This window comes from Alligator sinensis, unplaced genomic scaffold (assembly GCF_000455745.1).
Source record: "Alligator sinensis unplaced genomic scaffold, ASM45574v1 scaffold134_1, whole genome shotgun sequence".
NCBI classification, from domain to species: Eukaryota; Metazoa; Chordata; order Crocodylia; family Alligatoridae; genus Alligator; species Alligator sinensis.
In genome coordinates, this window is record NW_005841920.1 from 1,174,763 (window position 1) to 1,202,076 (window position 27,314).

Sequence of the window (27,314 nt, forward strand, 5' to 3'; positions counted from 1 at the left end):
CAGCAGGATTGCCCCTTCATTGATTTGCAGTGTTCCCTGTTAAATCTTTTTACCACAACAGTAAATGATAGAAATTTGAACTCTGTCTTGGAACATAAGTGTCATATTGGGTCAGCATAGTGATCCATCTAGCAGTGCCTCTGACAGTGGCAGTAACAGATGTTTTAGAGCAGTAGCGCTCAGGCTATTAGCCCTGCAGGTCAGATGAATGATATGGGGCTAGTCCACAAGTTGCATCTATCCCCACATGCCCTAGAGCCCAGTACTGTTCCCTCCATGCCCCAAGCACTGGGATCAGTGTCAGCCTATGGGCCAGATCTAGCCCCATGCTCAAATTTGGTCCTGGGGACCTGACACCCCTTCCTGCCCTGAGTGCCTGGATTGGGCCACTGGGGCCTGGCACAGCCCCTGCATGCTGAGATTGCCTCCCACACTAGGAATAGGCCCTCAGGCCCAGCTCTACCCTTGCCTGGTCCTATATGCTAGGACCTGGCACCCAATCCCAGCACACAAGTCCCACGGGCTCCCCACGGGTCTGAAATCTGGCAGTGGGGGAGCAAGGCAGGCTGGATGATGTGGCACAGTAAACTGCATCTGGGCAGGGGATCAGTAACCCTGCTTTACAGGGACAGCATATGAACAAGGCACATCTAGAGTAATCAATCCCCTGTTGTACCCTCCTTGGTTTAGGGATATGAGAGGATATGTTGCAGACTGTTCTGTTTAATAGCGATCACCAGTCCTGTATTCCATTCATGTGTTTAATCTCTCTTAGAACCTGACTGCTAAATTACTAGCACTGCATAAATAGTAATTTATTTTGTTTGTTTGAGATCTCTCCTGCTAATTGCAGTGGATATTGCATGCTTCTAGTAATTTTCAGTTTTGTACTGTATTGTAATTCATCCTCTACCCTGCCATCTTCTTGCCTCTCTCCATTTCTTTCAAGCCAGCACCTTTTTCATTTTGTTCTACGCTGTCCAATTAAACATGGTATATCCTTATTGAACTAATCCCTAATGCCAGTAATGTGTCCTCTTGGATGTCTCAAGTCCACTTCTGTACTGAAGGAAATTGCCAAATGATAATGGTGAGGTGGCTGGTCAGGAGGGATTACTGCTCATTTATATGATTTGTTTGTTTGTTTGTTTTGTTATCTTGAAGGCATTTACTTGTGCATATAACTAGTCTGTACAGCCACATACCAGTAGCTATCTTCACATTCTTAACTTATTTCCTCTGGTGGTTTTTGTTTCATCCTTCTGGTGTGTTTTGTTTTATAAATGACCCTGTCACAGTTTAAGCTGCAACATGCTACCTCACAATTTCAAAGCACTGTGTAAAATTTCTGTGTGTGTGTATGTGTATATGTATATATGTGTGTGTGTATGTGTATATGTATATGTGTGTATATACATAGTGTGTGTTGTTTTTCTTTTTTTCTCCCCCTTCCAGCTAAAGTAAACAAGTATGGAGATGCTTGGGAGGAGTAAGAACTGGATATCTGCACCTACTGAGGGAAGTTATTTGCAGTCAGTTAACTTCTGCTTCATTAATGTTGGTCATCACGTGTGCATTATGGAATTCCCTGTCAAAAGGAGATTGGGGTTTTTTTTCGCTTGCTAGAGGGTTCAAAATTATGGATTTAAGCTTAGTATTATGTAACTTTTCACATTTGGGGAACCAAACAATTGATTGCATGGTTTTGAAATGTATGTGATATTTTAAAAGAATGTACAAAAGTTAACTAGATTTAATTCTGTGAATTCCTAGAAATAGGATGAAGACAATGGGATTTGTAAAACAGGCTCAATCAGTTGTGCTCCTATTTGTGGGGGGGAAACGGTGTAACATGTTAAAACTATTAAAGACTTGCATTAAAATTTCCTCAATAAAATATTCTCTCACCTTTTGTATTTCTTCTGGAAGTGGTGTGCTAGGAAATCATTGATTTTTTTTTTTTTTTTTTTTTTTGGATTTTTTTTTTTTTAAGTACATTAGATTATTTAAACTTAAAATGGAATTTAATTTATCCTATCTCTTTTGCATAATTTAAAAGGTAAGTCTTTCTAATTTGCAATAAACCAAAAAAGCAGGGCTGAGGTACTAGCCAGACACCAAATACACGAACTGAACTGTTATCCCTATACACCAACTGCATTGTCGTAAGTTTGAAACAGATCCAAATCTGTCTGTGTCGGTTTGCACTAGCTAAACTCAGCCACTCCAAGTCTGTGTATGGATAGGCCCTAAATTCATGTGTTCGTTGTTTGGGGGTTTTTTTGCAGCCGTAAGTGCTAGAAGCACGTTTATAGCATCAAACAAAAGCTCTCCAATCCACTGGAGACTGTCCCCAATTATGGACCTGTACTCAGAATGTTAGGAAGTTTTTTTTTTTGTACAAGAGACCATACCCAGGGCGCACATTTCTTGTTTATAAGCATGTTTAATAAATTCCTGTAACTACAAAGAGATAAGTACAATGCAGATAATCTGACACAACTGCTGTAAAAAAGGTTGAAGCACTAGAAAAATGTAACTACAACGTGTAAGAGCTGGCTCTGTGCAACATGTGTTGGCTGTTCTGTGAAATCTGAAAGGCTGCAGGAGAGATTATAGTCATACAGAGAAATAATTCTAGCTAGCTACTTTTAAATCAGATGAAAATAGAGTTAACTGTGCTATTGTACAACTACGTACTAATGCCCATAAATCTATTCCTGTTTTTGTCCAACACTGAATTTATCCCATTACTCGTATATACCTGAAATTGCATCTAAAAGCCTGCTTCTATTAAATTAATTGTTCGAAGAAATTGAACAATTCTAACCTTGTTTCAGGGGCTACAATGGGAAAGGGAGCGTTAAATATGTAGACAGTAATTTTGACTTCTATTACAGCTACTATTTTCTAAAATTGTAAAAGTACAAAACCACATATGAGCTGGGATTTTTGGTTGCCAAACCATATATGAATGATTTATCTGATCCTGCAGTGTAGCATATGAAGGAAGAATGAGGAAGATATTTAATGAGGAAGAAATGTTGAACTATCATCTGATACAAAAAACCTGTAAAATGTCATTTTCAGTCTTCCTTGAAGTATCTAAAATACTTGAAGGAGCAGTAAATAGGCAGATTGATAAGACTCAAAATATTGTCTAGACTGAAATCTTGAAGCATATCACATTTTTCTGTTGCTGGGATGTTGCTTTAGAAGTCTGTGTTTCATGCCAGTTTGTATTTGGCATGGACTAGTTCCAAGAACTAGCATTTAAAATTCATTCATTGTGCTTTGTACAATACAAGTGTATCCTACTGCTTGTTCTCAACTGTTTAATGGGATGTGTAGTTTTAGTGCGTTTTGAATAGACACCTCTAGATGGAGCTAAAAATCAGTTATGGAAAAGTAGAAAACTATTCTAAGTGTTAGACTCTTCAAATTTCCCCAATTCTATTCCTGATCCAGCCTTCAAATACTTGAAGGGCAGCTATTGAGAGGGTGGACTTTTCTCTGTGACTGTCAAGAACAAGACTAGGAGCAATGGCCTTGAACTACAGCAGAGGCAATTGGGAGGAACTTTCTGACTAGGAAGATGGTTAAGCATTGGAACGAGGTATCTGGAGGAGTGGTAGAATCTTCATCCCTACCTATTTTTAAGGGGTGGTTAGATGGACACTTGACTGGGATGATTTAGTTGGGGATGATCCTGCCTTGAGCAGGTAGCTAGCTTAGATGACCTCACAGGCTTTCTTCCGGCCCTACTGTCCTGTGCTCCGAAGCCTGACCCAATTAAGATAGCATAAAAATGCACTATGCTAATTGAATTAATTTGTAATGCAGAACATGCAAAAGCTAATGTTAGTCTCACTGGATAACTAGCATTTTATAAAAATGAGGTAGCTTATAGTGGAAGTTAACACAGGCATGTTTATCTGGATTGTTTGTTTGCTATTGATATTTGAATAGCAGTGTTTTCCAGTTGTTAATAGATCAGGTATGAAGAGTCCTTGTTTAATTGCCTAAAATATGTATATGAGAGTCCTTTTGATGCAATAAATGTGGTGCTATGTAGTCAGTTTATACTGCTGATGTTTGATCCACCAAACATGGAACATAGGCCCTGCCCTAAATTTTATGAAGGCTGATGTGTGTTCATTCCTCTATGGGACTTCCTAACTTCTGCATATTAAAACATTCCTCAAGCTGTCAACCAAACCTGTAGACTACTACCTATTATGTAAGTAAGCCAGAAGTACAAGAGGAGCAAAGCAGGGAGCCCTTAAAAGATTTCAGGCAGCAGTCTTGCCATGCAAGCTCAAATTACAGAAAGGCAAGCAAGAGAAATCAGCCACAGTTCTTTGAGAGCAAGCTGTTTGGCAGCTCTTAAACTAGAGTTGCCAACCGTTCAGCTGCAGGTTTTGCTGCTCCTGGCTAGATGGGCACACTTGTACGCAGCATGGAACTAAGGCAGCTATTGAGATTCTTATGATTGACATGATTCATGAAACTAGTAAGTGCAAGGGAAGTGGTTTAATGACAAGCATCTGCTGCAGGATAAAGTTTCTGATCTGTATTTTGCAATCTCTACATGTGACAATTCTGCATATAGCATTTGCTACATGAGGACTTTTATTGATTTAGCCACTGAGATCAAAGTATATAGCTAAAGCTAGTGAAGCATATTGCTGAAACATGCATCTGAGATAAGGCATTCCAGCTATTTGTTATTTGGAAAGATCTGAAGTGTCATGCTGCTTACTCTAATGAATATTGCTGCTGGGGGCTCAGGGGAACATATCTAACATATTACCTAATATGATGTATTCATTTCCATACAATTGACCTTTTTAACTGAAGATCTCAAGTTCACTCAGGGAATACATTAATAGAAAACCTTTCTGATAGGGAAAGCCAATGGAAAACAATCTCCTTCATGCCCCAAGATGTGTTTTCCTGTTTTTTGAGGGACACCATGATGTCATGACTTCAGTCTGAAAAGGGTTTTAGAAGTTTCTTTTAGTAATTTTGAATTGTGTTCCATTAAACTTGATTATCACTAATTTTGCAAGATATTTAATTCTATATTTTCCAGAAGTTGATGGCATTTCAAGATTTCTCACCTGGTTATGTTTGTGGAAGTGTGTCATGCCAGCACAAAATGTGAAGCTAGAGTTCAAATGAAAGCTCAGACTGATATTATGTGCTTGGACCAAAATATTCTTACTGAAATGTTTATAGCTAGCTACTGACAAAAATGGCCTGATATTTTTTTCAGAGCTTTCCAACGAACACAGCTCCTGCTGGCACAAGCTGGACCACTTTGTAGGTGCCTGGGGTGATCAAGTAAGCATTAAGTAATTAATTAAAAAAGCATTAAGTTGCATCAATATTTAAAACTGACCTTTTTCTCAGAAAATATTCCAGAAAAATTACTTTATTTACAGGCCAGTTGTTAAAGATTCTTGGCTACTTGCAGAATCAGACAAAGTTCATATACCTGAATTAAATGGTGCAGAAGCCAAGCATTTTTTATTTGCTGTTTATCTAACTGGATAAACAATAGCTGCACTCTGTGGTTCCTACTAAGCTCCTGCCTTTTCTATTTTCATGTTCTAGTTTTACAAGAAAATTAGTGATCAATTGGATTGACCAAAGTCAAACTTGTCAGTCAGGATTTCAACAGGAAGGTGTTTTTTCTGGGCCTAAAATTCTACTATGCTATCCCAGTAATTGTATATATTTTTAACTCCAGTGAAACCAGGGGCTTTTTAAATAGTTTCTAGAGAGGTCCCTATAACAGATAATTTATTGATGCCCAACTCTCATCTTCTAACCCTTATTTACATGATTACATAAAACACATAGAAGTTTATCTTACCATACAAACTTACATTATGGAAAAAAGCTATTTTTCTTTTGATTTTTTTCAGTTACAGAAAAGACATGCATTTCTGTTTTCAGTGGATGCTGCTATTGTCAACTGGTCTTGTACCTGTCACAACCCAGTGATTTTGGTGCCTCGGCACGATGGAATTTTCTTGCCACATGAGAGCCTCTTCCACAGCGAAGGTTTTTGCTGCACAGAAGAACCTCGGTGCAAGAGACTTCCCGCCAACTTGCAGGATGCATTTCTTCCTTGCAGCACAGAAATGCACGGTGCAAAGAGTTCCCACTATTCAAATGCAAATTTGTGTCCCGCTATTGGCCAGTGCTAAATTATTCCTATGTAGTGGCTAGTAATTGGCTAGCTAGCCGTTTAAAAATTCGCGCGACTTCCGCCCAAGGCGAAGAACTTTGAGCACGCTGCAGAGTGCCTCTAAAGAGATCTAACTTGCGGCTAGCTGATCGACAGACTGATCACCTATCGATCTTTCTTCCTGTCGCCGAGCGCAATCCCAGACGTACCCTTTTCCCACCGGCTTGATTTGCGGACGGATTAACTGGCTTGGGCCTTGCCAGCTAGAACAACCCACGTGGTTGTTCAGACGACCGGACCATCTGCGTCGCAACTACAGGCGGCATAAGTAAACGTTTTTGCAACCATTAAACCTTGTCTGCCTCTCCATTCACCAGCCCGCCCTGACAAACGAGCAATTTCTAAATCACCTCGAGTCGGCTCTGGCCGTCCGAGACAGTACCCTTAATCACAAGGGTACAATTCACTTTTTAATCTCTGTAGAGGACAAGACATTCTAAAGAGAAATTCCTACCTGTTCACTGTTCTAACCTCTCTGCAGGCTCTTCCAGCAAAGGGGAGATGTTGTTAGTGCAGGAAATGAGGTGTCTTGGTACTATGCAATAATACTTGATGTTTCACAGGCTCTGTTCTCTTGCAGATTTCCTCCCATGCTAAAAGGAATGTGACTGAAAAAGGGAGAGTCAATTGTTTCATAGATGTTAGGGTTGGAAGGGACCTCAATAGATCATCGAGTCTGACCCCCTGCATAGGCAGGAAAGAGGGCTGGGTCTAGATGACCCCAGCCAGATGCATATCCAACCTCCTCTTGAAGACCCCCAGGGTAGGGGAGAGCACCACCTCCCTTGGGAGCCCGTTCCAGACCTTGGCCACTCTAACTGTGAAGAAGTTCTTCCTAATGTCCAATCGAAATCTGCTCTCTGCTAGCTTGTGGCCATTATTTCTTGTAACCCCCGGGGGCGCCTTGGTGAATAAAACCTCACCAATTCCCTTCTGTGCCCCCTTCTGTGCTGAGGTTTGTCTCAGACCTCTTATAGATTACCCAAAAAGGGTGAAAGTGGTCAAAGCCTTAAGTTTCCTCTTTAATATCTTTACTTGACTCACATGTGAGGCATTCACTTAGGCAACTGAGCATTTCAAATACTTAATTCACCTTCTTTCATTTATTCATCTGAGTTCTGGCCATCCAGCTGGTGAATATTTTTTGGCTCCTGTCATCAGTTCATGCCAACTTGTGAGTTCATGGATACCTTATTGTGAGATCCTGGGCTCTTAATGAGGTCATCTATGCCAAAGTAAGGGCTTGTTGGCTTTCCCATTGCTCTTAACATTTACCCTATAAACGAGTAATGGAAACAGAACTGACTGGTCCTCCCTGGATTATAAAATGTAAAGTATAATTAACCTTCTAAGTATCTGCTTTCCAACAAAGTGTTCCACACTTTATACAGATGCTCTAGGTGTTATTTATCTGACAATTCCATGAGCCACATGTATGTTGCTGGGCAAGTCCTTGACAGCTATGACTAACAATATCATGGGAGTTGGTAGTTTTAATTCTCCAGAATTGCCCACAAATAAATGGCATATGAAAGTCCTGAATGTCCCTCATACTTATTACAATTTGAGATATTCAGTCCATTAATGTTTTAGTTTATTTAAAGTATTAAAGAAGTATTTCAACATTATTTACTATCTAATTTTAAATGGTTGTTCCCCAATTATGTGCTTTACTTGAAACAATTTATTGGTGATAGGAATATGGGGAACTGCTTTTTAACAATATTAAATAACTTTTGCCAGGAAATATAGGCTCATTACTTAGCAACTCAGAGATCAGTGTCTGGAAGCTGCTACTTAAAGTTCTTAGAATAATGTTGCTGTAAATTCCATGAAATGTAGTCTAACTCTTTAAAAACCTTTTAAGGATAGTTTCTCCTGCATAAAGGTACTACTTAGCTTTTGATATTTTTTTCTCTTATGTGCCACAAACTCAGTGCTCATATACTACTTCAAGAATGATCATTTTTGATAGTGTGAGCAGTCACAAGGCTAAGTCGGAAAAAAAGAACAAAAAAAGAAAGCAGCTGGTTAATCAAGTGAATTTATAATGCTGCTTTTATTGAGGAGAGAGGTTTTTCCTTTAATAAATAACCTTGGCATATGAAGAACTCTATTATAGCAATTGTGTGTGGCCAAAACAAGCAAGGGTAGGTTTAAAACATATCATCACCAAAGCTAACCACACTTTATCATGCATCAGCAGATGCATGACAAATAGAACCAAGGAGGTAATACTTCCCCTCTAGGCGGCATTGGTCAGACTGCAGTTGGAGTACTGTGTTTAGTTTTGGGCACCATACTTCAAGAAGAATTTTGATAGACTCGAGAGGGTTCAGAGGAGGGCCACTTGTATGGTTAGGGGCTTACAGAACAAGCCCTATGAGGAGAGACTGAGAGACCTGGACTTCTTCAGCCTCCGCAACAGAAGGCTGAGAGGTGATCTTGTGGCCACCTACAAATTCATTAGGGGGACACAGCAGGGGCTGCTCTGTTCCCCAGGGTGCCTCTTGGGGTAACAAGGAACAATGGTTACAAACTGACAGGAGATTTAGGCTAGATATCAGAAAAAGCTTCTTCATGGTAAGGGTGGCCAGTAGTGTGGGGGCCAGAGTATGTGTCTTGGCACTGCAAAATAATTTAAATGTTCCCACTTTTCTGTTTTTTGATGCAGGAGGCAAATGTGATGAACTGCAACCTGTTGCTTACAACTGATTTACAACTGCAAGAACTGCAAAATCTGAGGAACTAGCTACACTGAATGTAAGAAAGAAAGAAAATCCTATTGCAGGAACAGCAGCATAACAAATAAAAACTGCATTACTTGAAATTAGTTATAAGCAAGAATTTATTAAATCAAGCCTCAAGGTGAACTGCTTAACAGGTGATGGGAGGCTTCATTTCATCTGTCCAAAATAAGCTGTTTCAGAAAACAACTGGTTCTGCAGTATTTTGTCATCTTCGTTACGTCTGCAACACAGATGCCAAGATGAAGTACTTTTAAAGAAATTACATCTGAAAAAAATGCACATTTTATAAAAAGCCTCACACTGAGAGCAGATTTCTTAGATGTACTTGTGTAGCTCCCTGGTAACTTCTGTGGGAGCTCTGCAGGACTCTAAGATAGGAGTCTGGTCCTGGAATTTGCCTGCAGGACCATGATTTTACCCTGACATATTCCAAGAGCGTGAGCAAGCCTCTCTTAGTTATGAGAAGTAGTGAAAAGCAGTATTTATTGTCCATGATGCCCCTGACTCACTAATTATATGTTTTAGGAGGAAAAAGACTAGCGTTCAAATCATAGAAAACTTCCTGTAGTCCAGTTAAATAGTTAAGTAATTAATCATAATAATATTTTTAATTATATGAAATATAACCCAACCCATACATTTATTTTTCCTAACTGAAAAACCTGCTCATCACAACTGGCTCTGGGTATACACAGAACATATTTTAAAGGTAACCAATACCTCTATAATTGAATAATCTCAGCTCAAAATTCCTCTGTCAAGCCTGAGAAAGATCTAAATACAAGGGCCATCTCCTAAAGCATAGTTTCTCAACCTGTGGTATGCATACACCTGGGGGTATGTGAGACATAGGCAGGGGGTATGCGGGTACCCCAACACTCTATCTCACCCTCTTTTCCTCTCTCACCTTCCTCCTCTCAAAACTATGGCAAAAAATTTGGTGCACCGTGCATTGTGCGGCACTTTAAATTCTCCAGTAATAATTTGGTTCAGACCTCCTAGCTTTGGCCAACATCACGTCTAGCCCAGGTACATATTTGAGTTGTGCACCCCTGGTGTAAAAGGTGGCAACCCTACCCACACCAGATCAGACATCTGTCATATCATGGCCTTGTATACGCAGCTCTTCTTCCAACATATGGCACGCGTTAGTCTGTAAATATAAAATCCCTTCAAAAATTGAGTGTTGTGGTACTTATTGAAATTTTCAGAAGTTAGGGGGTACTTGCTACTTAAAAGGTTGAGAAACACTGTCCTAAAGTTCAAACTTAAGGCTGTGTCAAGTGAGCAGAAGACTTAAATTCTTATGCAACAACACCTGTTTATATGGCTGCAACAATGGCAATCTTTAATCAAGCGTGCTTGGGTTCTTTATTTAGAAATACTCATGTTCAAGGAAAGTAAAATTCTCACAAATATTAAAAGATTTAGCACTGTAAATTCCACTGAACTTTAGTCATTTAAGTATTTCAAGAATTCTCCCTTAGCTGAATATTACTGCAGACTTCAGTGTGATAAGCAGAGCATGGGTTCAGATGAATCTTTGCTGTCTACTTATTGTCTGGCTAACTCCTTCAACTGCTTTAGAAAGTGCATGGTCAGATGCAAGTGAAAAAAATCCTCCAGATTATTAATGGAGATAGGATACTCTAATGAAGTAATGATTTTTATAATGGTTTCTACAAAAGCAAAATATTTTCTCAAAATATTTAATAGTTAATATACTTTCACAAATCCATCCTAACTGACTAGGGTCAATTAATAGGATCTGCTAGGATAATAATTCATGGGGTCCTAGATTCAGAAGCAACATTTATGGATCATATAACTGGGTTTCCTATGAAAGGCTAGCCAAATAATCTTACAGGGTAATAGCTTTACATTTGAATCTAATACCTTAGTCTAACTTGGTAAAGATTATTTACTGTCCATACTTTCAAAGCATAATATTTCAGCTGTATTTTACATATCCAAACAGAGCAATCTGTGAATGTTCAAGTCAAAAACAAGACACAGAAATAGTATTCAAGCCAGCAGGGTTACATTAGTTTATTTAGAATATACAGTAGGCAGAATATAAAAATGACTTCCAGTTAGGTTAAAAATAAATAGTGTTGTTTCCTGAGAATTTGCATCTAAATTAAGAATTCCTCATAAATAGAGATTAAAAATGAATATTGTTAAGCAGAAACAAATTTACTTAGAGGTATTAAAAAAAAGCATTTCTTCTGCTCATTCTCAGGTTTTGTTTCATTTCTAATGGAATTTATATTGTGCAGTGCTAAGTGTTTTAAATGAGAACTCCGTTCAGAATAAAGAAGGAAATCAAAACTTCATACAAGTTCAAGTGTGTGTACCTGGGATTAAGAAGGTGTGGGCCTTTCGTGTTCCCTTTCATTAGATCAGGAGTTTGTTTCACACTCCTTGCAGGTATGATTACCATGGCTAAAATAAGACAGAAAAACTGAAAATTTGCAAAATAAAACGCAGAGATTTCAAACAGGAATCCATAGTGTCAAAACTAGTTTGACCTGTTGTGGTCTTTCACAGTACTTTGCAACAGAATAATTGCTCTATGATTTTTCCATAGTCAAGAATCAAGTGAAAACTAAGAACTAGCATTTTCCAAGGGGTGCCTCAAGTCTCAAAAAGGTTGAGAACTGCTGCCTTAGTTTATTAATGAGAATGTTGTGGGAGTGTCAAAACCCTTGGTAAAGCTGAGGTATATTACATCCACTGCTCTCTCCCATCCCACTACCTTTGTAATAGATGGAAATCAGGTTGGTTAAGCATGCCTTGCATTTAATTTAATTTTTATCTTTCTAACAAGATAACCGTGATATATAAACCTTGGGAAAGGATGTAAGAACTTAAATTCACGTGGTAACCACCTTTTTTTTCATTCTGTTTTCAACAACTATGATTAGATTAATTCTCAACAACACTTAAGATCAATTATTCATTATGCAGTCAGAACAAACCTTTTATCTTCTGGACCAAGTGGTGCAGCACTTATGCTTTGAAACTTTTTCTGGCACACGCCTATATATGACATTGTTCCAATGGCAAAACCTAAGACACCAGCAACTGTAAAAATACATCACACAATGTAGTTAGTATAAGAGTCTTAACTCAGGAGTCCAGCTCAAGAAGCCTACATCTTAATCCCAGGATTTTTTTTAAATAAACTACCTCTGTAGCATGCTGTTTTCCAAAATATTTTATAAACATGTACAAAGACCATGCTGTAATAGGATTCTTTTCACCTACTACAACCATCTCATTGATGAAACATAATAGCTGTTCAGGATTGAAACAATGCAACAGTTCAGATGTGAAAAACTGAACCCTATTTGACTAGAATTACAGGGGCGATTTATATAAAAGCAGACTCCATGAAGAACTCCAAGTGATATTTGACCAAGATGTTAGCAGTAACTGCTCCTGTGCTGTCAAAATGCACCATGGTATTTTTTTAACGACTACCCTTTAGAGATACATGATACACTGGTCCAACATCGGATCGGCACCGATATAAAGAAAACTGACTGTATTGGAAATCAGCTATTTTGCCCGATGTGGTTCATAATTCGGCCAATAAATGCCCCATGCATGTGCACAGCTGCAGCGCAGCACATAGGCAGTGAGGAGCACAGCCCGGCAGTTTGGAGAGCTGCGTCCAGCTGGTACGAATGTTGTGGTAGGAGAGGCGTGAGGGGGCAGATCAAGGCCCCCACAGTGAGGGAGGGAGTGGGGCTGGGGTAGGGTGGCATGGGGCAGAGCCACGGCTCATCTGGGGGGAGCGGGGGGAAAGGCAGCGGTTTCAGCCCTGCACACACCCTGAGGGCATGGGGGGCATGTGCGCCTGGATCTGCTACTGGGTGAGGCGGATTGCTGCTGTGCGCTGGGGCTGGAGCTGCGCCAGGCTCTTCCCAGTGGGGTCTGGGCCGGGCTGTGCTTGGGGTGGGCAGCGTTGCTGGGAGGAGCTACCACAAATTTTAGGATGGCTGCGGCACCCCCTTGTGGACCCCTCCCAGCGCCACTGCCACTTACCCCAAGTGCAGCCCGGCCCAGCCCCCTGCCAGGTAGAGCCTGGTGCAGCCCCGCCCTGCACAGATCCAGGGCGTACGTCCCCTAGCCTCAAACTGCCCCTCAGACCCCTTCCCTTCCCCCACCCCTTCCCACCACAACAGATTTACTAGCTGGACACTGCTCTTCAAGCTGCTGGGCTGCATATCAGAAATCGGATTGGTATCTGCTGATATGCCACCTTAAAAATCAGCTATCGGTTTCAGCTCCAAAAACCTCTATCGATGCACCCCTACAACCCTTTCATCCCCTATAACTTTTTTCCATGGCTGGGGCTTCACCATGGCCGTCCTATAATGGGCACTACTTAAATTCTCCTCCAAAAAGAAATGCTCCTTTTAGCAACACAGTGAAGGTTCCTGTGGCAGGGCACTGTTTGTGCCTGTCACTTTAAGACCTGGGGCCAAGCAGCCAGCAGGTACTTAATTGCAGGGGGCCGCTCATATAAACAGGGCATTTTGCAATATCACCCGGCTGTGAAGCTTCATGGAACACTCTGGAGGTAAGAGAGGAGCTGTAGGGGATGGTCAGGAGGCTCCTGGTCCTGGGCATAACCTAAAACTATACCCTGCTGGGAGTGGGTGGCCTGGTTGGGCCTGTTAGTGGCGCAGGAGCTCCCAAGAAATGCCAGGCCAGTTACCACCCCAGTGAAAGGCAGGTCCGGGCACCTTAACCCCAGCTCTCACAACTGGGTGGGTTACCCCCTTGTAGAGTCCAGAAAGTGGACCCCAGCAAGAGAGTGGGGCCATAGACTCAGAAACCTATCTTGACATCCCCTGACTAGTCAATGCTGGGGCCAGGAATGGAAGGGTTGAAGGGCCAGGGGCCCACCACGAGAGACGCCCAGAGCTGAGGGCCTGGGGTTCTGACTGGCCTGGAGGTGGGGCCAGGGCCCGTGTAGCCAAAGGTCCTAGGGGGACCACACCCATAAAGGGGAAGCAGCTCAGGGAGCTATGTAGCCTAGAATAAAGGTGGAATAGGCTACCTGAATGGAGGGATCCAGGTGGGGTTCAAACAGTAGGATTCTGGGGCCCAGAGTGGGGCTGGTGATGGTAAGAACAGAGGATGCCATCTGTGAGGCATGGGCTGTGGTGTAGGAGAGGTATGGAGCTGCAGATAACACCCCCTGGCATCGGGGCAAGAAATGGGCAGCCTCCTGCTTAATTAACAACATTTAACTAATTATCATCAAGGCATGGTGGGTGGTTAGCCCAGAAACAGGTGGGTGGGCCACAGGTAAATTGGCTTCGAGAAGGCCCACCTGTTTCAGTTCCCCACTGAACCACTAAAGAAATCTACTTCTCTTCTGGGAAGAGAAAAACATGATGATGATGCTTAATTAGCTGGGCTGTTACATAAATTTAGTGCAGTGGAGTATCTATACAAAAATGGTCCTGAATCACACATTTGCAGTAAATAATTTGAGTTTGCATTGCTATTATTTTATTGATAATACTGCAGCAGTACCTAAAGATCTTAATTGCACTGGGGCCTCATTTAAGTAATTTTATGATACTGTCAAGGCCTTGCTGCTGAACTGCCATGTCATAAATAACAGCCCTGGCCCCATAACGTTTAAAATACAAAAGACTAGGTATAACAACTGGCTAAAACAAGCAAAACGATAAGGCAAGGAGGTGAGACTATAAAAATAGTAGAACGTCTTGACATAGGCTAGCTTTGGACCCAATTTGTAAGTAATCCACAATAGCGATCATACTTCATCAGCTGCCTAGCCACCACCAGATGATGGGGTTTTTTTATATGGATTATGGCGAAGGTAAGATTTAACAAGGATAAAATAGGCACTGGCTTTCTAGATTCTTGACTGGGAGTTTTCCCCAAAAGTTAGGGATGGCGTGGGAGATGGCAGACAAGCAGATCATCAAGGCTGCTATTATTTGAAGAACAAAGGCAGGGGCTGTTATAATATAGCACAGATTGGTCAACTGATAATACATACTTGGGGCAGGGATGAATGTTCACTTGGAACAGTTTCAAGGAGGGAAGAGGGAGCTACTACTCTGAATTGCTATGATACATTGCTCCAACTTTAACCCTACTTCATCCAGGTTTAACTGTTTAGCTTACTTGTATCAGTAAAGGCTTGTAGTAGTACAAGTGTAACAGCTGCTATACACTCCTGAGCAGCAGCTCTCCTGCCCTCTGTAACTGCTCCTAGTGAATGTTTGTCCAAGGCCTTTCTGAAAAAGTCTACCTTAAACAAATTTTACTTACTAAATCAATCTGAACCACAGTAGAATTCCTGTTACCTGAACTGCTCCGGTAATGCTTCATATGGGCAAATAAGTAATGAGTCTGGTAACTAAGATTTAAGAGAACAGGGAAGTGCCCTGATAGTTTGCAAGAGAAGTCGGGATAGTAGAGATTTGAAGAATTACTATTCTACTGTAAATTAGCTTACCCCAATTGCTCTGTCCTTTTTTTTTTTTTTAAATTGATCTTTAACTTACATGCAATCTTAGGTAATGATCCAAATCTTGGGCTTGAAGTGAAAACACCTTTTTAAAAAAAAAAAAAAAAAAATCAAGTGAAAACCCCTTTTTAAAAAAAAAAAAAAAAAAGTAATAGTTAAGAATATACTTCCCACTCCAGAAAGCTGCCACCACTGAATAACAGAAAATGGGCTTTTTCTAGCAAGCCTCTCTCATTTCTAAGAGAAGACTATATAATACTTGAAAACAGAGTAACCTAAATCACCCTTTACAATGCATTCTGGTAATTCACAATGAGGCTACTTGTGTGATGGCTCACAAGTGTCAGGAGGGAAAATGCCTTATTCCACAACATAGGGAGCTGGAATCCACTTCTCTTTCAATTTCTACCTCCTAGAGCAGCTGGATCTGGGAGATAACAATGAGAAGGCTGCCAATGCTCTTCATTGACCTGCTTTGGCCAGTGATCATACTAGTGTTAACTGTCAAGAGGGAGAACCATGTTTACCCTCTTCCATTGGAGAAGAAATGTCACTATGACATTTTGACTTTAGAGAGGCTAAGATGGAATTCATGCACAGAAAAGAAAATGGAAAGATTCCCACAAAATCCCCCTCCTCTCAAGTCATGTGACAATAATGGCTTATTTCTCATCTCAGTTTTGTAGGAGGATGTCATGACATACCTTTACCTCCCCAGATTCACTTGATACCTTCAGGCAACAAACCAAATGCAGCATCAGGAATTTTCCCCTCAATCCTCCAGATACCTATCACTCCCTCTAATCTTTCCATTTATATCCTGCCTTTGCTTTGGAGCTCTCAAATTGCAGGCAGCAGGTTAAAAGCCAAGGAGTGGATCTTCTGCAAGACCTGTTACTGACACTCTATAATCAGCATGCGTGGTCATAACCATGTGGCCACAACCATGTTATGTGACTGCCATAGCAAACTGCAGCCAATTCCAGAGAGGGGTGGGGGGGAGAATGAACCAGTCTCCCCCGCCCCAACTTATTTGCAATAATTAAACTTTCATTAAAAAAATTTCGAGGTGCACCAATACATTGGTCTGACATTGGATTGGTACTGATATAAAGAAAATTGACTGTTTTGGAAATTGGCCCAATGGGGCCAATAATTTGGCCAATAAATGCCCATGCTGCACGCAGCCACAGTGCAGCACTCAGGCAGCAAGGAGCAGAGTCAGCAGCTTAGACAGCTGCCTCCAGCTGGTAACACCATGTGGTGGAAGGGGGGGGAGGGGGCAGATTAACACCTTCTGTGGTGGGGGGGACAGGGGTGGGCACTGCCCAGCTGGGGCAGGGCGGGCATGGGACCAAGACGCAGCTTACTTGGTAGGTGGGGGGAGGACCCTGGGAGGGCATGGGGGTTATATGCCTCTGGATCTGCATGGGGCAGGGAAGGTGTGTTGCAGCTGTGGGCTGGAGCTGGATTGGGCTCTTGCTGGGGGCTGGGCTTGGAGTGGGTGCCGGCAGCACTGGAAGGGGGCTGCAGCCACCCCAAATTTCACTGCAGCTCCACTCTCAATGCCATCACCACCAGCAGCCCCAGCTCTTCCCGGAGCATGGATGGAGGTGGGGGATTGAGCCGGGGCTGCACTGCGCAGCTGGCAGCAGCAGCACTAGGAGCGGAGCTGTGGCAAAATTTGGGGCAGTTACAGTGCCCTCCCAGTGCCACTGGCGCCTGCTCCAAGCCCAAGTCCCTGATAAGAGCCCTGTGCAGCTCCAGCTACATCCTGCCCTGTCCAGATCTGAGGGCATCCCCCCCGCCCTCCTGGGGTGCAAGCATTGGCAGGGGCATTAGCTGTGGCTCTGTCCCACACCCGCCAAACCCAAGTTGGACAGCACATACCCTTGCCCCCTCCCTCCGCCCCTTTCACCACATGAATTTACCAGCTGGTGGAAACTTGGATTGGTATTGGCCGGTAGGCCTCCTTAAATATCACGTATCGGTATTAGCCCACAAAATCTCTATTGCTGCATCCCTAAAAATAAAAAAAAAAATCACATTGGTAGCTCATACACTTCAAAAGCTATTATGAGAATGAACCAGTGCATGGCTGAGTCTGCAGAGTGACTGCAACAATAGCTCTGAAGGCCAAATGATGATCCTCCTTCAAGGGTAATAGAAAGCCCTAAGCATAAAGGAAACAGTGCATCTGAGAGTTCTGTGGGGCCAGGCTAAGCAGCAAAGTTCCACACAGACAAGTTTGGTGGCAGAGGCAAGATAGAGAAGTGTATGGCAGATTTGCCACTTTGTGGATTCGCACAATGTGGAGTGGGGATGACTCAACACAAAAGCCTCAGCTGCTTCTAAAGCCACTGAGCTGTAGAAGTTGCAATGGTGTGGCCATGTAACCATACAAGGCCACGTACTAAGCTTTAAGGTAAGCAATTTCCTTTTTCAGGGTTGAATGATGCAATGCCTCTTCATTTGACCTTTGATAAGAGGTTCAGCATTTGTTCTTGAACTGCCCCATCATTTCAACTGAGCAAAGGCATTAATAAAAATAATAATAATTTAAAAAATAATAATAGTTGTTTCACTACTGAGTGATCATTAACACCCAGCTGCCATGGAAAAAGGGGTAGACTTTGTAGAGTACTACTGTCAAGCCCCATTTTCCCCCTACTAAGGAGTCAGACCCACAGAAAAGAATCTGTACCTCTTTAAGGGGTATTCAAAGTCTAGCTGGACTCAACTGCTATAGAAATGGAACACAATACTCTGGTTTCTCATCCTGCAGATCACAAAGCATCTCTATAATAGCTCCCTGCTTTCCAACTTTGGCAGTACAGTATTCTTTGCCTCTTTGTATTAAGGAATAAGTGGCATTATAAAAACCCCACCGATGCTTTTCAGAAGTCAGAATTTGGAGCTACCATGCCAGACTGATACTCTTACCCATGCTGAACAGTTCTATCTAGGGGCTGCCAATAACAACAGTTCCCTGCTCCATACAGAATCCTGATGAAGACAACAATGCTATCCGTGTATAGACTCTAAGGCTATGTCCAGACAAGTGCAGATGTGTGATATGTGGTGCCAGAGACCTGCCTGCAGTGCTACACACCACACATGCAGGTGTTCCCTGTGCTCCTACCTTGCAGCACAAGCGGGGGGGGGGGTTGGTTGACCCTGGGGTCAAAAAGCCCATGCTGAAAAAAAGCGGGGTGGCGCATGTGGCAGCAACGTGTACTACCCAAAACCAGAGCCTGGCTGGCTAGAGCCATGCTCTGGCTGCCAGCCAGGTGTCCTGCTGCAGCTGCAGCCCTGGGAGACCCCTAGGAGCCCAGGTAAGGCTACTGAGGCCAGCAAAGTTGCTGCCCTCCACCTCTCCTACCCAATTTGGGGTAACCTGCTGTGCATCAGAGTGTGCATGGCATGGGCATTCCCTGGTGACGAGTAGCAGCGGTACACAGTGTGTCACTGCTACTTGTTCCCAGGGAAACAAATGTCCATGCTTGTCTAGATGCACCCTAACAGTGCTAGAATAGAGCTGGAAGGATATAATTTTAAAAAGAAACATTCAGAATGGGTTGTGGCAAAGAATAATTAATTTTCAAATCACAAAAGCAATAGTACTGAATGAAACGAACACTGAATTTGAAAAGCAGCAAGCTCTGGGAAACTTTTGATGTAGTATCAGTTCTGGATTTGAACTTGATGACTTGGGCCATCTCTAGTATTTATGTATTTTTCCATTTACCTTTAGAAATCAGCCTCTCAGTGACAAGCATGCTTCCTAAAGACAAAGGAAGAGCTGGGAAAAAACAGACATGAAAATTATTTGATTGAAAAGAGAAACAACTTCAGCAGAAGGAATGAGGAGTCTCACCCCTGAGTATTTCATACTCTTGGCCCCTTCCCTCCAAAGTGAGTGCTTTAACCATGACACTACTGGATTAATATGAAGAGGGGGAGTGATAGCACTTCAGCCCGTTTTTAAATGTGAGATTAGTCATGTTCAAAGCAAACTTGACAGACCAGGTCTTCCAAGTAAGACACGCAGGGGAATAAATACCTACTTTGCAAATCTTGTTTGGGTTTGTGTGTGAGAAGTCTTGACAGCACTGAACTGCTCAATGCCTAGGAGGCTGTGCATCTGTCCAGCAGCAGGAGTTTAAGCAGGCATTTTGTTTAATGCTAATAGTGCCTAAATGTTGGACTCGAGTACCTAAAGAGGCATTTAGGTGCCTATATTTCCCTAGCTAATCTAGCCATTAGGGTTACCACCCAACAGACCAAGTGCAAATCTGGCTATAACATCTGTTTTATTCTTGAAATTAAACAGAATCTTTGTTATTTCTTGAATAAGTTGAAAATTGAGGACATGGATGTGAAAACAATGATGAGCACCCTTTAAGTTAGTTTAATAAGAGATGTCAAGGCTAGTGATAAGTCTAATCATAATAATGATTAACAGTTAAGAATCCTGTTTTACCATTTTGATTTACACTGAATACTGCCATACTGTGCAAATAATCCCATTACCTTTATACTAAGGTCCTACTCAATATAAGTAAGGATGACAAAATGAAGTCCTAAGACTAACAGTCAAGAAAGCACACCTGAGCATTACCTAGCAAAGCACACAGAAGCATTTTAAACACTGCTTACCTGAAAAAAAAATCAAGTGCAGAATGAATTTGGGTCACTTACCTCTGTACCAAAAACTCTCTCTTTTACACTCTTGACTGATCCTTGCAATTTCATCTCTATTTCCATGAGCATTTGAGATAGGGCACTGCAACATACCCTAATAGGGCAATCAGTTAAAATTGTATGGTTGTTCACCTTACAAGAGTACTAAGAATAAAATTAAAGATTAATTTTGCATAATTACTAACACGTAATTATTAGGGATTTTCTTTTCATAAATAACTAAAAATAACAAATCAACCCTGCCTCTATTCTGCTGCGAGTCCAGCATCAAATATTTAATAGCCGTGGTGCCAATATATGAAGTTTTTTGTAGGGCTTTAGAGTTAAGACATGTACCCCCCGGCCCACTTTTTCCTGAAACAGTTCATTTGTTAGTTTAACACAGGCTGTAAATTGTTGTGTTCCTCTTATTATTTTATTCTGATCAACCACACTTTAGCTGTTTTTCAACACTGAATTAGGCATCTAAGTGCAATCTCATTCCAACTGTCAACATGTTTTTGTAACCTCCCTTCATCCTAGCCTGAAGACAAATCCCAAAAAGCAGCAAAGAGAAGGAAGGGAATCCACACAACATGTGCATTACCATTTTCAAGGACTCAAGCAGGTCATCATAGGATCCCATTTAGGGCCAGATCCTATTTCACTGATTACCCTGGTCCATCTCTGATGAACAATTGGGTCTTCTGCCTCAAATCACTGCTTTCTGTGGCTCAGTCTAAAAGCATATTTCAAACATAATGTTTTTTCAGGGCCTCAAGCAGAGTGGTAGGTTTTGGCCCTCAAGAGAGCTACATGCCACTTACTTGCCAAATAGGTGAAGTAGTTCTGGCCCAAAGGTCCTTCCACAAAATAAACTTTATCCAATTAATATGCCACTCTCTATAGATTGTGCAGGTATTTCAGGATGATCACAGACTCTGTCGGCCTCTCCAGCTTATCTTCCCAATTCTGTGTGACTCATACATTCTGCTAGGGTTTTTAGAGCTGGCTCCTCCTCAGTAGGACTGAGCTGGACTACTGAATTCTGTTTGCTGTCTTGGGTGTAGCTTTTTTTTTGCTTGTGAGAAGTGGTGACATTCTCTCAAGCCCATGCATTCATGGCACCAAAATGTTATTCATAGCAGATTGTATGCCCCTCTTTTTACTGATCAGTGACATAATTAACAATGTTGGCATGTATAGTGTCATCACTAGCATTCCCTTTAAGCTGCGTGGCCACACAGGCACACTCATGCTGCGCTGCCAGACAAGCCTGTGCAACTGTGCACACTGCACAGCTTAGAGGGAATGCTGGCCATCACTGGGGCACGTGAGTTATCTTGCTGAGGCAAATAGAGAAGTTCACACTTCAGAGTTTTCCAGGTTTTCGTTGCAACAAGAACAGCAAAAATAAACCTTTTTTTTTTTTTTTTAAAAAGACTAGATTATGTAGCACATGGAAAACCTTGGTGGCTGTGCAGGTGGCTGTACAGATATGCCATGCTGTCAAGTACTGCCTCAATCTAAACTATTCTGATACATAATTCTGTAGAGTGCCGAAATAATTTACTGATTATAGTTACATGTTTTAAATGTTAACTTAATGATGCCCTGCTCCTTATTCAATTACTGCTCCCATTAAGATTATTGAGATTTCACTTGAATAAGGTCTACAAAATTGACCCCAAACTGAGTTTCACAGCAAGGTTGTAGCATAGGGAATGAAGTTTGTGTTGTTCATAGCTAAGTCAAATACGATAAGGTCTATAAAGGAGTCCAAGTAAAAGGTAAGGATGTGAACAGTTATGGCTTCACCATATCAAAATTACTCTTAGTTAAATAGTCACCTATCCACAGACAGAATGGTGCAAGATAGCCAAAGTGGGATGACTGATTTCCCCCAGGTATTTGGTAGCTCTCAACTGCCTTAAAGCAGTGTACAGGCTCTTTTGCCAAATTAACCTCAAAATCTGATCTTGTGGTAGAAAAGGATGGGTCAGGGAACACCTGTGGTCTGCCAGTTCATAACTGGACTAAGGTCTCTGTTGGATCAAGGCTAGATGGCATATGTTAGGGCAGCCTGCCTGGAGTTATGGCTCAGAATGGGGCTGAAGCAGCCTAGTAATCGGAAGGCTCCCTGCTACCTACTATCCTCTCCACCCTGAAGTAGATCAGGACGCACTCCATAAAGGAATAGTAACAAGCCCCTCCTCTCCTGCATTTTTTCCTGCAACATCATCCGTTAACAAACAGCTGTTCACCTTTTCATGAGCTAGTGACAGCACAACAATCCCAGTCACTGGCTAGTGATATCATTAAACAGAAAATGGAAGCAACCACAACTTACCTGTTCATTTTGCTGTAGCGCAGATGTCTGAACCTTATCCTGGGTTGCTTCAGAAGACATGACTGTCTATCTGTCCCCTCCCTCTTTTCTCTTCTTTTTATAACAACTCTGGGTAATAACAGAGACAGAAACTTATAGCTGATTCTACCCTTGCTTCTTGGTACGAAGGTCAAAAAAATAAAAGCATTACATCGTTATAGTAAACTCGGTGTTTATCAAGAGATGGTAATGCCCACTTCTACAAGGAGTGTTGTTCTTATACCAGACACCATACAAATAACCAGGTAATAGGATAACTCTGCTGAGACTTACTATACTTGTATTTGGATGTTCCCTTTGCTGTTTCTAGAAGTAGAGGGTACATATTGAGTTTGAATTGCTAGGGAATGGTGACGGACCACTTGAGACATCTTGCTATGGCTGCAGGGGTTTGAGCTGTCATTCTGAAGTCCACCCCAGTGAACTCAAATGTAAGTGGTACCCACCAGTATTACCAGCTCTCATGATTTTTTAGGTTGTTCCTAAAGTCTACACTTTGGGAATGTGAAAAAAGAAAGAGCTAAGTTTTTCACATTCCCAAAGAGGAGACTTTAAGAACAATGCCAAAAAACATGAGAGTTGGCAACACTGTGGTACCACAGGCTGGGGTGTCAAAGCAAGCCTGGACACGATGATAGCTGCACCACTCCCTTGTGTGACACTGGCTACGGAAACTGGCATGTCTCGACCATGCTAATCCTGTTTGACTCCAGGGCACCTTTTCCTGGCTTGATTTGAGTCTGAATTAATAGCTGAGGGTGGGGATAAATTCTGGCCAGTTGCCCATTGATTACAGCACAGAAAACTCAGCAGTGGAGAAGCAAGGACAGATGCGACTTTAGTGATCTGGAGCTTTCCTGAGTCCTGACTGCAGCGCGGGTCAAAATGGCCACTGGCACAAATTGGGTGGGCCAGGAAGTTGCCCCAGGTTTTAGAAGCCAGCTTTAAGTACTGCTGTCCAGAATCTCCATATAGTGCCACCACCACCCCTTTTAGCCCTAACCTCGACCCTGTCACTTGGTACCTGTTTTTCCATAGAAATTACCTCCCCCTGCTACTCCTGAACCAAAGCCATACATCAGATCAATATCTAACATAATCCCACTGATAGAGGATTTTAAGGGAGAGGGTGATACTACACTTTCTAAAATTATATTTTAGAAATTCAGCTGTCCACACCTCAAAATCATGCTGTTTATTTTTAATCCTGTTTATTTGGGTAGTACAGGCCCCAAACGTGGGGTATATACAGCAGAGTATGTTCCCTATCCAAAAAGAGATTGCAGTCTAAACAGACAAGACTGACACAGTGCATAGCAGATAAGAAATGTAAAAACACAACAGCAGCAGGTGTTAGCTCAACTCCACAATTTTTTACTTTAATTTTCTTTGTGGGGAAGGGAGAGATTAAATAGAATGGAAAGAGGTGAAAGGAAAAGGGACACAACCCCTAATATTTCTTGTTCCTGGAGAAATATAAATGCCTTAATTGTGAATTTGGGGCATCATTTTGTCAGGCAGCCTGATAGATTATTTGTTACTATACAAAGCAGTGCTGCTGTTGGGGAAAGCGCTTTTTTCAAAATAATGAGATGAAGGAGGCAAGGGTTTCTTCCTGGACACAGGCAAAACAGGAAACATTTAAAAAACGTATTCACCATTGCTGGTTAATGGTTAATGAAGTGTCCCAATGCTTTGTGGGACCAGTTCTGGGACAATTTCAAAATTAAAACGTTTAAGAGAAGTCCAGCATTTTTTATGATCCCTGCAAGAGTTCAAATAACAGACAATTTTTTTAAATGACAGGGCAAAAGCAATCTAACCTCATTCTATTTCCTCCAAAATCTCAGACCATTGTATTAAAACAAATCTATAGTCATAGTAACTTATCTAAATGCTCAGTTTTACCACACTCTGTGCTGTTTTAAAAGCACTGATGAATATGGCTTCTTTCAAAAAATATAATTTTGAAGATCTATGGAAGTTTGGGAAATCTGACAGCTCTTCTTTTCAGTCACATTTTGACTAACTTTGAAGTAATTTAATTTGTCCGTCAGTCAGCCTCTTGTCAGACAATGTGAAAAAGCAGGTAACATAAAGTGTGCCAGATTGGGGAAGGAGAATTGTGCCAGATTGGGGGGGGGGGCACAGATTTTATAAAAGTTTGTCAGTCAAACTTTCTAAAATTTAGAATGCATTTTTTCCAGCTTATTAGCTGCGTAGGAGGTTGTATAAAGATTATCACTAGAAACTACAGTAGAATATCACCTGCATCCTTTATCCCTGCAGCCATTTTGAAGTTCTACATTCTTTATGCATTTTTTTCTTTAATACAGTCAGGGAAAGTAAACAAGAAGCAAGACTTTTTTTAAAGTAATATAAACTGGAGCTAATCTCTCTTTTTCCTCTCTCTCTCTCTTACCCAGCCAGTACTCCTAAAGCTGTTGCACTTCAGTTGCAACCTCATGAAAAATGCAAGCTATGTGTAGGCCTTAAATAGCTTCCTGGTTCCTATACCACTTGGGATGAAGGTTGTAAGCTCTGTTGGCAAGAACAAGGTAAAAAACAGTCTAGGGTACCAAAATATTACTAAAATGAATTATTAATATTAGTACATGGCATATATAGCACCTTCTGTCTGGGGAAATTAAAGTCCTTCGAAATCATTGGGCATTGCTTTTTTTGGAAAGATATCCACTCCCATCATCCTAGACAAAATATTATGCTTAAATTGATCTATTGGGAAAGCATGCTGTTTTCTCTTGCATATTTTAATTATATTGCTGCTGCTGCTGTTTTTTGGAGCTAAGCATGTTTAAAGGAGTCAGTTTCAGCATGGGGCAAATTCCCTTCTTAGTCTATTATTTTTATATAACCAACAGGCTCATTAGATAAAGAATTTGAGAGACAGAAATATCCCTGTGTCGAGGAGGCACCAGCGAGGGATCAGTTTAAAGCATTTTAATTCTTTGATTTTCAGACTTCATAAGCCCAAGCCGTTTATTCACTGACAAAGAATGGAGGATGGATACGGACTTTCTACAAGACCAAACGTTTTGATAATTCTTCTAGCCTGGTAATGAAGGGCAGGAAGTGAGAAATGGCCAGGTTGTCTTCTTTGGGTAAGACAGGGAAAATGCAACCTTTGTGCAGTTCTGTATGCTCTTTTGCAGTAAGAAGCCTGGATTTGGTTGGGGATAGTGACCACTCTTTAGGTCTGGCAAAGTAGTAGGAGGAAGAAGGTGGGAACAGCATTTGCAAGTCTTTCAAAGACCAGTCTTAATTGGGAATGACTGCACTTTAGCAGGAGAATGGAGACTGTTTCTGTAGTGCATTCTTATGGGAGGAAAAAACAATTATCATGACCACTCAGCATTGGAAGGGGCATGTCAGATGTTTGGCATCCATTTTGCTGGGAAGGAAAAGACTTGCAGGAGAGAGATGATAGCAACTTCTGAATTAAACTCTTCGTTTTAATTAAGAGACTCTTATTTTGATGATGGGAATATCACCCAGTTCAGGGCAGCTTCATGGAAACAGGAGAGTTAAGCTTGTGCTCAGCTGTTTGTTCCTTTGCTGAAAATAATTTCTCTGAGTTGCAGTCTAGAGCAGAGACCTGTTTTTATTTTGTCCCTTGTCTTCCAAGGGCTTTGGAACATGTTTGGTGATGAGACTTTTTATCTTCTTGGGAAGGAACAACAGTCTTGCAATTAGTCACAGGCATCAGCCTCTGTTCCTTGCCTCGCAGTCCACTTCCCTGGTGAGCTTAGGCAAAGCCAGTCACGCAAAATCTTAAGCTACAACTTCCCCTCTAAAGGGAATGAATGCCTTCCACAGGGCTGAGCTGCGAGGTGTGGTCCAAGTCAACTGGTTTGTGTCAAGTCAATCTGATGCTCTGAGATCTTAAGAGTCTCTGCTGAGTGTCACCGTAATGTGTGTTACCGCCATTTCCAAAGGGGGACACGTGTTGCTCTCCGTTGCGGTACCACACAGAGCCCCTCCTGTGCAGGAGGCACTTAGACCTAGAAGCAGAGACAGAGCAGGGCAAGGAGCCGTGTCACGCCGGGTGCGTTCTCGCCCGCAGGCCCCATCCACACGTTTCGCTTCAGACACGATTAACCAGTCAATCATCTTCAGTTGCAACCCAGCTACACGTTCAATCTAATCATGGTGTGACAGGACAGAACAACCCATGGGGCTGGTCCACAAAGTATGTAGTATAACTTTGTGGCTCGTTCTTATCACCCCATAATCCGACCTTGTGGCCACCCTTGTGGCTGGGAGCCCCCATCCGAGGTCTGGATGGGGCTGCTGGGGCACCCTGCCACAAGCCCCAGCATCTGGCCTCCCCCTGGTGGGCTCTGGTGCGGGATCTTGCCGGCGCCAGCGAGGGGAAGTTCAGGGTTCAAATTACGGGGCAGCTTGGGAGGGCTGAGCCGCCCCATAAGACATGAAGCGCCCCCCCCCGGTAAGATTTGGCAATCATAACTTAGGGGGGGTCTCCAATTTTATTAGAGCATCGTGATGGGCAGCTCAATTTATTTTGCAGACCCTCAGACTCCAAATGTAATTCGAGCCCTGGGGGAAGGCGCGTCCCATCCTATGGCACCTTGACCTGAAGATCTCCGGGAGCCCCGACAACCGGCTTCACCTCCGGGTCAGCCCCGCCCGGCCCAGCCCGCCCCCCGCGGCCTCCCGGGCCCCCGC

The 27,314-nt window shown here is 42.1% G+C and overlaps 2 protein-coding genes across 8 annotated transcripts in view; one reads left to right on the forward strand and one right to left on the reverse strand.

The window, feature by feature from the left end:
- Positions 1-9,078, forward strand: part of OCIAD1 (OCIA domain containing 1) — a 21,248-nt gene extending 12,170 nt beyond the window's left edge. The window contains exons 7-8 of one of the 3 annotated variants that reach the window (XM_025198333.1): positions 5,279-5,346; positions 8,928-9,078. In XM_025198333.1, the coding sequence (XP_025054118.1) occupies positions 5,279-5,346; positions 8,928-9,011 (152 nt within the window). In that variant the 3' untranslated portion in view covers positions 9,012-9,078. Of the gene's footprint in view, positions 1-1,455; positions 1,913-5,278; positions 5,347-8,927 lie in introns of those variants that run through there. The other 2 variants (XM_025198334.1, XM_006019012.3) reach the window with 2 other exon arrangements.
- A 14-nt stretch (positions 9,079-9,092) lies between these two features.
- On the reverse strand, positions 9,093-27,235 carry OCIAD2 (OCIA domain containing 2). 5 transcript variants are annotated; one of them, XM_025198335.1, is made up of 7 exons: positions 27,217-27,235; positions 22,569-22,676; positions 20,237-20,333; positions 19,284-19,337; positions 15,573-15,620; positions 11,991-12,096; positions 9,093-9,229 (listed from the first exon to the last, which is right to left on the reverse strand). In XM_025198335.1, exons 2-7 carry the CDS (start codon positions 22,626-22,628, stop codon positions 9,157-9,159), a joined length of 438 nt encoding a protein of 145 aa, XP_025054120.1. In that variant the 5' UTR covers positions 22,629-22,676; positions 27,217-27,235; the 3' UTR covers positions 9,093-9,156. The 5 variants fall into 5 exon arrangements, with proteins under 5 accessions (XP_025054120.1, XP_025054123.1, XP_025054122.1 ...); XM_006019009.3 differs by lacking the exon at positions 27,217-27,235 and adding an exon at positions 11,367-11,454 and having other exon boundaries at positions 9,094-9,229; positions 22,569-25,038; XM_025198336.1 differs by lacking the exon at positions 27,217-27,235 and adding an exon at positions 11,367-11,454 and having other exon boundaries at positions 9,143-9,274; positions 22,569-25,038.
- Positions 27,236-27,314: the final 79 nt, after the last annotated feature.

What these genes read in the sequence shown, in the direction of transcription:
- OCIAD2 (XM_025198335.1), bottom strand. Translation starts at nt 22,628, where the DNA reads ATGTCTTCTGAAGCAACCCAGGATAAGGTTCAGACATCTGCGCTACAG. An exon ending in CGCTACAGCAAAATGAACAG is followed by an intron (nt 20,334 to 22,568) that starts GTAAGTTGTGGT and finishes TTGCCCTATTAG; the next exon opens with GGTATGTTGCAGTGCCCTAT. An exon ending in AGAGAGTTTTTGGTACAGAG is followed by an intron (nt 19,338 to 20,236) that starts GTAAGTGACCCA and finishes GTTTTTTCCCAG; the next exon opens with CTCTTCCTTTGTCTTTAGGA.